Source organism: Cyprinus carpio, chromosome B25 (genome assembly GCF_018340385.1).
Source record: "Cyprinus carpio isolate SPL01 chromosome B25, ASM1834038v1, whole genome shotgun sequence".
NCBI lineage: Eukaryota > Metazoa > Chordata > Actinopteri > Cypriniformes > Cyprinidae > Cyprinus > Cyprinus carpio.
Genome location: NC_056621.1, coordinates 7374375 through 7386083, shown reverse-complemented (window position 1 = coordinate 7386083; position 11709 = coordinate 7374375). Strand labels below are relative to the sequence as shown.

General features: G+C 34.4%; 1 protein-coding gene across 1 annotated transcript; it reads right to left on the bottom strand.

The window, feature by feature from the left end:
- Positions 1–4159: 4159 nt before the first annotated feature.
- Positions 4160–11697, bottom strand: LOC122134411 (mucin-5AC-like; the record flags this gene model as incomplete). Its single annotated transcript, XM_042752822.1, has 19 exons — positions 4160–4608; positions 4785–4902; positions 5027–5066; positions 5402–5521; positions 5597–5695; positions 5810–5929; positions 6072–6112; positions 6523–6615; positions 6768–6915; positions 7049–7080; positions 7185–7315; positions 7414–7483; positions 7580–7764; positions 8037–8217; positions 8415–8598; positions 8720–8955; positions 9096–9264; positions 9545–9678; positions 9846–11697. Coding segments are annotated over 19 exons (4134 nt in total), but the record flags the coding sequence as incomplete, so codon positions are not given.
- Between the last annotated feature and the right edge of the window lie 12 nt (positions 11698–11709).

The window sequence follows — 11709 nt, the reverse complement described above, 5'->3', positions numbered from 1 at the left end:
ATTCATTTTTCGCCGAGTTACAAGGATGTACAAGGATGTGGGTCTTGACTCATCCACAACTTGAAAGATATTTTATTTAGCAATGTCATTGTTGTAATCGTCAAAATTTTTTTGCTAGCACTACTGAACGTTACTATTTTTGTCAAATTGGCCAGTCTTTCTGCTCAACTAATAACGTAATAGCTATCAGAATTAAAATGTCAATGAATCATGTTTAATGAGATGTTTATATTTTGGTGTTTATTAAAAAAAAGAATGAGAATGTATTAGTAAATATAGCTGCAGAAAATAAGTATGGAACCAAGCACTCAAACTCCGTAAATGTATTAATGTATTAAATATAGCATCCCTGGTAATTATTTTAATCTAGCAGGATTAAAATCCCTAACTACAGTTACTCATAACATCATATAATTGTTATTTATAATTATAACTTTTAACCAGCTGGTTACGCTACCACTAAATTAATGTAGTAATATCAATGCATTGTTACAAATTTCAATTACTTTGGCAAACGTGTCAAAATGCCAAAGTATTGCCTAGAAACATTTTCATTGACTCTCCATGATTCTAAAGAATCTAAAGAGCCCAGGCTCACAACAATGTAATAAATTTGTATTTTTGTACATGTAACCTCTAGATGGCAATGTGCCAATTCTTCTCAGGTATGTTTGAGGCACGATTTAGATTATCTGTACCAAGTTTTGTCTCAATTCGCCAAAAAGTTAGTAAAACACAGCACTTGGCATGGCAAAAATTAAAAATGGCAGACGAGTAATGGAACACTGGGTTTCATTCAGGCATTCAGGCGTTCTGTGTTTCCATGATAACATTTTTTCAAGCTTGAAGTACCACCTTCATGTTTTGTTTAATTTTGATTCATTTTGGTTAATTAATCAGCTAAAATGTGATTAATTCAATTTAACATATTCATCAATTAACAGTCAACTAATGCTTGCATCTTAAATCAATACTATGGCATAATACAAAGGCAAATAGGAACAGTACTTTACTCAATAGCCTTTCAGTTGTGTACTCAGAGCTTCATCTCGCCCAGTCTGACATGTTTGAGGGTTAATTCTTTGAAACCTCTTACGAGTGTAGATCTTTGATGCAACAGCAAACATATGGGAAATATTTAAATGTGTAAACATTGTCTTTTCTATTTTCACTGTTTGCTAAGTGTCAGAGACCTCGTATTGAAAGATGAATTTGACCTCGTATTAAAGTACGTTAATAGCATTATTAAATTATTCAAAAGTTCCCTTAAACAACAGACTATGCCTTTTGGTCAATATAATGGGTGTGTTGGAATTACATATCTGAAAAAAGATAATATGTGACCCTGGACCAAAAAACCATAAGGGTCAATTTTAAGAAATTAATTTATGGAACAAGATGAATAAATAAGCTTTCCATTGATGTATGGTTTGTTAGGATAGGACAATATTTGACTGAGATACAACTATTTGAAAATCTGGAATCTGAGGGTGAAAAAAAAAAAAAAAAAAAAAATACAATCTAAATATTGAGAAAATCACCTTTAAAGTTGTCTAAATGTGAAGTCCTTCGCAATGCATATTACTTATCAAAAATTACGTTTTGATATGACTATTACGCCCAAAGCCTGTAAACAGTATGTAAGATCCACCCCATTCAAGATAGCAGAAAACTCACTTACTTATCTAGGTGTCATAATAACTAAAAATCCAAGAGATTTACTTAGAGTCAATTGGCAAAAGAGAATCAGCCAATTAAAAAATAATATAGATTTCTGGAAAACTTTGCCAATTTCAATGGTGGGTAAAATTAATGTGGTAAAGATGGTGAGTCTACCAAGATTCCTCCACCTATTTCAATCTATCCCTTCATGTATACCACAATCCTATTTTAAACAGCTAGACAAGATAATTATTCAGTTTTTATGGAATTATAAAGTGGCAAGAATTAAAAAACAACACTTATTAAAATCTAAAGAAAAGGGGGATTTGGGTTACCTTTCTTTAAAGCATACTACTGGGCTGCACATTTGAATATATTTTCTTGGTGGAGAGTTGATTCAACAGATGTAACTTGTGAACAGCCTGAATGGCTTAGAATTGAACAAGCCCTTTGCCCTAACTCCTCATTACAAGCACTGTGCAACAGTCCAGAGAAGATTAGCAAGCTTATTTACAACAGCCACTTTGTAATCGGCCAGTCTTTAAAAATTTGGAAACAAATTAAAATATATATTAAAGCCCCTAAGGTATATGGATAGCCCTATATGCAAGAATCACTCCTTCATTCCCGCTCTTAATGATATGGTTTTTTTTCACTTTTCACAAACAGAATGGAATAGGCTGCATTGGCTCACTTTATATAAATGAGCAATTTCTGTCATTTAAAGAGCTCAAATCAAAGTATGAGCTAACAAATTCTCACTTTTTTAGATATCTGCAAATTAGAGACTATGTCAGAAAGTATTTCCCCAACTTTAAACAATTTAAAAAGCACGACAAATTAGAGGAAATAAACAGATTTAAAGCCGGAAACTCCAAAGCGGTGTCATATTTCTATAATATATTAACTGATCTGCTGGATAGCGACACAACTACAATTAGGAAAGCGTGGGAGGAGGATTTAGGTTACGCCATTGAGGATGCAAAATGGGAGGAATGCATACAAAACATTCATGATTGTTCGATTAAAACTAGACACAACTTAATCCAATTCAAATCTTTACATAGAGTATACATGTGTAAAACTAAATTGCATAAGATTTTCCCTGAAGTATCACTGGTATGTAATAAATGCAAGGTCGCAGAAGGTACACTTCTACATTCACTATGGACATGTTGCAACCTTCACAAGTACTGGACTGATATTTTCGACCTACTTTCAAAAGTGTATGAAAAAGAGATAGCTCCAGATCTGATGATTGCCATTTTTGGGGTGATTTCAGTACCTTCTTTCAGTAAATTTGAAAAACAGAGTATTTCTTTATTTATGGTTCTTGCAAAAAGGCTGATTCTTCAGAGGTGGAAACTGAATATTGTTCCAACATTTGATGTGCTGCAAAGTGAGCTAGTGAACATTATTCATATTGAGAAGTTACGATTTATCAATAACGACAAGCTAGAAATATTTAGGAAAATATAGAAGCCTGTATTAGATTACTTTGGAATGTGATAAATATATACTGGGTCTTATACTTCATTACAAAATTGCAACTCTTAATTTACTCGTCGGATGTTACCACTGTGATCTGTATGGAACTCCTCTAATCTATGTTTTAGGAATACTTATCTGTAACAGTTGCTTCATTTTTATGTATTTGCTATACCATGCTAATGTTTTCATTTTGGACCTCTGTTCAGTTAAAACAAAATAAAATAAAAAAATTGAGAAAAAAATAAAATAAATTAAGTTTGATATATTTATTGTAGGTAGTTTACAAAATATATGGAACATGGTCTTAACGTAATATCTTAATGATTTTTGGCATAAAAGAAAAATCTATAATTTTGACCCACACAATGTATTTTTTGGCTATTACTACAAATACACATGTGCTACTTATGACTGGTTTTGTGCTCCAGGGTCATATATTAATTGCAGTTAGGTGTGCAAATATATGCTCAGGTCTTAAAGTTGTCTTTTAAAACAAAAAGCATCCAATATATGTTCCTTAAAAATATTGTATAATCTGAAAAAACAAAAAAACAAAGTAGGAAGTCTAAATTCTCTTTAGTTTCACTTAATTTTTATTTATTTTTTTCTCCTGATTTGAGCTTCTTGTGTGTTTCCTTGTCATTATTCATTGAGTGCTTTACATACTGGTTTGATGGTAATTTGTTAACAATAGTTTTTGCATGGGTGCCAAATCCTGTTTCTGGAGATCTACCTTTCGATGCCAACCCTGCTTCAACACACCTGTCTTTGAGTATCATATGTTTCTGAATATTTTGGTGCATGTGTGTTTGATTAGAACTTTGCAGTAAGGTAGATCTACAGGAACAGGTTTAATGCATTGAGCATTAATTCACAAATGAACAATTGTTCATTGTTAATTCATGTTTGTTCATAAACTTTATAGTTAGCTGATGCTAAGTGCTGATGCCAGTTTTCTATTTCCTTGGAGAAATCATTTTGGGAGAAAAAAAAATCCATTGAACTGTTTTTTTTTTTTTTGCCATTTATTTTGCTTTATTATAGTCATCACTTATTTCACAAGAATGAAATGTAAAGAGTTGTATTTTGCATTGCTAAAGAAGAAACAAAATGCTCAAAATGCCCTGAAAATGCCCCGAGAGATAATAGTTATAGAACAATATATATATATATATATATATATATATATATATATATATATATATATATATGTTTTTTTTTTTGCAATTCATCTGGAATTGTAGCAGTATAGCAGACACACTGAACAGGATCTTTTATCCACTGGTCTTCTGGTTTTCACACATAACTGGAGTGCATTTGCAGCTCTCTATGTAGACGTAGTCATGATCGATCACACGGTCATCAGAACACTTCAGCTGTACTTTTTTAATGCTGGTTTTCATCTCCCGACAGCAAGAACAGCTGTGCATCATGATGTTGGCGCCCATTGAATACCTATGTGGATTTCCAAGAAAAACACCAGTCAGTTGAGCGTAAAAACCACTTCTAATATACAAGTCTGTGTTAAAGTTGTAATATAGCCCTGTTTACAGCTAGAACAAACAATCATTCAATATGAGTATGCAAGTATGAAGTATATTTCACAAGAAATCATGTCAGTGTGCTCTCACATTGATTCTGTGTCACAGTGGCCGCTGCAGGAAGTCACTTCTATGGGATGGATGGACTTGCAGTCATTTACAGTAACATCTGTGGTGTTCTTCACACGAATACAGTTCCTGTGCTCACCTGAGATATTAGAGGTAATAGGAGATAATATAAATATATATTTTTTCAACAATTTAAAATACTGGGACTTGCTTATAAAAAGCAGGACCATAAGGAAGTTTTGAACAAGGAAACAATTTCTTACAAGTATTGCAACATCCTTCTTCATCAAGTGTCAGCGTTCCCTGTAAGGACAAATAGGGCTTTGTTTAAACATCATATTCATAATTAAAGGGATAGTTCACTCAAAATGTGTGTTGTTCCAAACCTGTGTAATTATGATAAAGCAAAATATTATCCATATGGTTTTGTTTGTATAAAGTCAATGGGGTTCAAAACAACAATAAAAAATATCTTCTTTTGTGTCCCACAGAGGAAAAATTCATACAGGTTTGGAACAACACGAGGGTGAGTAAATGTTGACAGAAGTTACACCACCTTTTAAGCACTACAGATGAAAAAAAAAAAAAAAAACCAAGTGCGTCATGTTTGGAACTTGAGCTAAAGATATTAAACTCACAGGCACACACTCATCTGGATTGATCTCTGGACAGGTTGGTATGGTCTTCTCTATCAAGAATGTGTCATTTGTTTGTTGACAGGTCGCACTCTCACACTTGTAGTTGTACGTTTCTCCAATCTACAAAAATAAAAAAGATCTAGCTGAACAGATCTGGTGAACTGAATGTGGGAAGAAAAGTTTGAGAATATGCACCTTGAGAATATGTGTGCTGTTGTCTGGCGCGGTATAAAAACAGCTATTTAGCCTGCATGTTTCACAGCATTCTCCTTCTACTTTGACAGGCAGAAATCCTTGGAGTACAAAAAGCAATTTTATAATTTAGATGTTTATATACTTATAGTTTAGATGTTGAGTTATATGAATGAGTTGATATAATGGTTCACAAGAATAAATTGTAATTATTACGTCAGGGCAAGGTGCACAGGCTATGGAAGCGCACATGATGAGATGTAGGTGGGTCTTTGGGTCTTTATCCATTAGACAGTTACATTCGATGCAAGGATCTGTGGGTATTTGAACTCCAGGCTAGAAGAAAACAAAGATTATCTAGTCAGAAAAGTGTAAAATACTAACACTATTTAACAGTATTATCTTTTGTTCCATTTTAAATATCAGGATTTGCCCAAATTAACTTTATTAGTATAAACAAATGAACCCAGCAGCTTACCTGGTACTCAGTGTTATTGTACACACATACGTCTTTGGGCACTGAAAATCATAAAAATCAATTTTATAAGCCATTAAACCAGTTCAATAATAATTGACGCTACTTTAGTCAGTTTAAAGAAAAAGTGTCATTTGTGTTACGCAGTTCATTTTTTATGTCTTCGCCACATATTATTGCGATAAAATATTAAACTCACAATGTGTAAAGACAGAACCCATATTAGTTAGCCTTTTAAATAATTACACTTGCTATTTTTTCCATGTAAAAAAATAGAAAATGTCATATTCCAGATTTTCTTCAGATTGCATTTTTATAGAAATACATTAAATTACAACATGGACTCAAAAGGTGCTACCTGATAGGAATGACTCATTTTTTTTTCTTTTTTTTTTTTTTTGTAGGACAGCTAATTGTTTAACATTTAAATCCACAGAATGATATGTAGACTTACCACAGGGTGGACAGCAACTGTCTTCAGATTTATTTGCTGCCAACTCATATCCCACATCACATTTCTTCTGAAGACACAGCTCGAGATCACACACTAAATGGGTTGAGAAATGGGGAGTCTTATAAATGATTTTTGAATGCATTTATGTAGGGATATTTCAATAGTGGCAGTAATTGTGAATCTTTGATTTGCTTCAAATTTATTATCTTGGTTGCAATTTTCAAGCAAGTTTAATCTTGACTCACCACAGGTTGGGCAGCAGTTTTCAATTATTTTCTTTCGTTCTGGTCCACAGGCCTTTTCAACCGGACACCCGACAGGCACAGTTTTAATACCAAAGGTCTCATTGGAGCATGTGTATTCATGACAGTCCATGGTCCATGTATCCCCAGGCTACAGGAGGAAAAACAAGTAGATGATAGTTAGGAATTTGTGATGATTATGAATCACAGATTCTAATTGAAATATTCTGAATCACACTGATTTTCTTTTTTTTTTTTTTATATCTTGTTTTGCTTATACATACCTGCCTAGGTAATCCATCAGGGCCGATGCAATCTACATGGAGGGAATGAAAATTAAATCAGTGGAAAAAGATGTGAACGTGCATTAGACAGAGAAAATAAGGAACAACAGTAAGTAAATAAAACAACATGTCTTACCACAATAAGATGTACAGGTATCTATTGTTGAACTAACTCTATATTTGTCATCAGGACAGTAACAGCCTTCCGTAAATGTTTGATGACAGTTATTGTCTTGACAGTCTTTCTCCACAAACATATCATTGTACCTAGTTGTGAGTTAACAGAAGCACATCAGATAATGAAGTATTACAGTTGCAGCACTTAATAAGGACTGTTGTTTTGTAGATATGAAATATGAGATTACCTTGTACTGCAGGTTTTTTCAACTTTAGGACCACATCCCTTATAGACTTTGTGACTGGGGCACTTGTATTCTGTTATAGAAATCAATAGCAATTACATATCAGGGTCCTCTTAAGTACAACATATTTTAAAAACACCCCAAAACACTCAATGTTCATTCTACTTACCACACATTTTTGTGAGTTTATTTGATGTTCTCCAGTCTACACAGATACCCTCTTTGCCACATAGCAGAGCATATGCCTCCAGACTGCTACAACCAATAGAGGTGTTTCCCATGTGGCACACATCATATTTGCATGCCTCATAATAACTTTCATAAGGAATGACCCCATGGCATTTCATAAACATACTGTGAAGAAACATATACTCAATTTGACTTTTGATTTCAGGCATCTTAAAGGGATGGTACAGCCAAAAATCTTTTACCATGATGTTCTTTCAAACCTGTATGACTTTGTTTATTCTATTTTTGTACCGAATAAAGAAAGTCAAACACAGTTGGAACAACTTGAGGGTAAGTAAATGGTGACAATTTACTTGCATTTACCTTTAAAAGGGAAAACACTTTGTAATAATCAGTGTAACAAACAGAAGTGATGAACATTTTTTGCTTTTCCTTACTCGCTCTTGATGAGATCACAAATGGTCGAATTGCAGGGAGGTGGAGATGGAGGTGGAGATATTGTTGGAGGTGTTTTGCATCCTGGGGGGACCATCCAAAGCTGTGCCATGTTCACACACGATGGGTCGATTTGTCCATCGGGACGTCTGCAGTCATTTGCACGGTTGTTGTCACAAACCCCTAAAAAAATTTAGTTTTAATTATAGTTCATCTGAATTTAGTGAGCAAGTAATGGGACAATTCAAAGTAAATGTATTATTAACATTCAGGTAGAGTTCAGGTAGAGAGAATTTTTTTTTTTTAGCAATGTAAAATGAAACTGACACCTACAGTATTCTTTGTTCACATCTCATTGATATTTTCCTATCTGTACTCACCACACTGTCCCTCTGTATTACCATGGAAGTAGGAGAATGGGAGATTGATCTCAAAGCCTTGATGATTCACAGAAATGTCAACTTTGATTTCAGTGATGTTCACAATTACTGCCATGCCAGAGGTGGTGATGAAGAAGTCATTATTTATGTAAGTTAGTTGTTTCAATTCATCATTAACATAGACCTGAGGGAAACAATACCTTTCTGTATTAGCATGACAATTATTCTCTAGAGTAAAATTTTTAGGTATTTTTTTATGTTCAGTCAGAAACCTGTGAATGTTTTGCTGTAGTCCTAAGACTTACCTGGACCTCTCTAGTGTTGCTAGTCAGCTTGATTTTATAAGATTTGTAGTTCACAACCACATACTCAGGGCAGGCGAGATTATTTTTAACATCACAATAATAGTTTTTAACATGGACACTGATATTGTATCTTGGGATGATTTCTTTGAACAAAACATAAGTGCAGTTTCCCTGGAAGGCATAGTATGTTCCATCAAATGTTTTGTAATGTGGGTCACCCCAGCCACTGCATTTACCTGCCAAAACAAACACCAAAAGTAAACATAAGCCACAGGCTAGGACAATTATTATTATTATTATTTTTAATATTAATGACATTTACTTAATATAAATATTTCATATGAATGAAATGTCCATGAGCATGATTTAAACTCACATTCACACTCATACTTAAAGCAGCATCCATTGTTATAAGACACCTTCTTAGGTTTAATTCCATTAGTACATGTAGGTATGTCAGTTTTGTCACACTGTAGAGGTTTTGAGGTGACATTGCCATTTATGCATGTTTTGTTTCTGCAGTCTTCAATCCATGACTCCTTATGCTGGATCACACAATCAGATTGATGAACAGAGACTAATCAAAAAACTAATTATTTTTAAACTAATTAATTTCAGGTATTTTTTTGATTAATTTTCTTAACAATTAGTACAGTCATCTAGTAGTTATGCAATACGTAATTAACTTGTGTTGTGTTGTATTAATAACAAATAATCATTAGGCTATTTTTGTATTGTTCTTTTAAAAAAATACATCCAGAAAATTTTTAGAAATTGTAAGTGTTGCAGCATAAGTGTACTGCTACTGCACTCTTATGAAATTACCTTTCTTTTAAATTGTGCACAGTCTGATGGGGGTGGTTTGCATTGCTGAGACTGTTTCACTATATCACAGGAGGAGTTGCAGTAGGCAATATAGCACCAACCTGCTTGATCTGTTTGATTGTAGATTGTTGACTCTATAATTATAATAAAAGGATGTGCAAGGAAGGTAAACAAGAGACATTTTAAAAAAAAAGTGGAACGAATGTAATGTAGGGTCAAGGTAATGTACACATATAAAATAATGGAAAAAAAACTGTAAATTTTGAAAACTTTAAAAGATAATTATTAAAGTAGCACTTACCTGCTGGGTATGTTGCATTTAAATACGTGCACTCACATGTCTGGGGTGGAGGGACAGGTCTTGAGGTGATGTTGACAGTTGTCTTTGTTTCCACAATGAACTTTGTTGTAGTAGGGAAGGTCCTCGTAGATGTCTTTGTTGATGTGGGTGTTGTGCCAGTGATTGTACTAGTTGACGATAATGTTTCTGTTGACGTAGGTGTCATTGTTACAGTAGTTGGTGTGACAGTAGTGGTTGTAAATGTCTCCGTTGATGTAGGTCTTATTGTAACAGTTGTAGTTGGTGTGGTTTCTGTTGGCATAGATGTCGATGTCCCAGTACTTGTTGTAATGGATGTAATGGTCGATATCTCTGTTGATGGTGTTGTTGTTGTGCCAGTAGTCGTAGATGGTGTTTCTGTTGTTGTAGGTGTTGTTGTTATAGTAGTTGGTGTGATTGTGGAGCTCTCTGTTGATGTAGAGGTTGATGTAACTATAGTTGTAGATGTTGGTGTACTTGTGGACATTGTAGAGGTGATACAAGTGTCTTCACAACATTTGACACGTATTTCATAATTATAACAAAGTGGTGACATGCCATCTGCATTGTCTTCATTTGAGCACGACAGTCCAAATGATGTATTGCAATATATGATTTGTCCCAAATCTTCTAGGGATTTTTGTGGATAATCCACTGCTCTACATTCAATCTCTTCTGGGTTCTGACAGGTTATCTTTCCAGAATTCCACAATGTATCAATGGGTTCAGTTTCGAATCCTTGTGGCTTTGTACTGGGTGTGTTGCTATTAACCCAGCTTGACCATTTGCAATGAATACAGGTGTAAGGTGTTGTTGTAACTGATGTAGTACTAGTTGTAGATGGTGTTTCTGTTGATGTAGGTGTTATTGTAACAGTTGTAGATGGTGTTGTTTCTGTTGATGTAGGTGATATTGTAACAGTTGTAGATGGTGTTGTTTCTGTTGATGTAGGTGATATTGTAACAGTTGTAGATGGTGTTGTTTCTGTTGATGTAGGTGATATTGTAACAGTTGTAGATGGTGTTGTTTCTGTTGATGTAGGTGTTGTCGTTACAGTAATTGGTGTGGTAGTCATGGATGTGATTGTGGATGTCTCTGTTGATGGTGTTGTTGTAGTTGTGGCAGTAGTTGTAGATGGTGTTTCTGTTGAGGTAGGTGTTATTGTAACAGTTGTAGATGGTGTTGTTTCTGTTGAGGTAGGTGTTGTTGTTACAGTAGTTGGTGTGATTGTGGATGTCTCTGTTGATGTAACTGTAGTTGGTGTTGGTGTACTTGGGGACATTGTAGAGGTAATACATATGTCTTTACAACATTTTATACTTATTTCGTAATTATAACAAAGTGGTGGCGTGCCATCCGCATTGTCTTCATTTGAACATGACAGTCCAAATGATGTATTGCAATAAACTTTTTGTCCCAAATCTTGCAGGGATTTTTGTGGAAAATCCACTGCCCTACATTTGATCTCTTCTGGGTTCTGACAGGTTATCTTTCCAGAATTCCACAATGTATCAATGGGTTCAGTTTCGAATCCTTCTGTCTCTGTACTGGGTGTGTTGCTATTAATCCAGCTTGACCATTCGCAATGAATACAGGTGTAAGGTGTTGTTGTAACTGTAGTGGTACTAGTTGTAGATGGTGTTTCTGTTGATGTAGGTGTTGTCGTTACAGTAATTGGTGTGGTAGTCAAGGTTGTGATTGTGGATGTCTCTGTCGATGTTGTTGTTGTAACAGTAGTTGTAGATGGTGTTTCTGTTGATGTAGGTGTTATTGTAACAGTTGTAGATGGTGTTGTTTCTGTTGATGTAGGTGTTGTCGTTACAGTAATTGGTGTGGGTAGTCATGG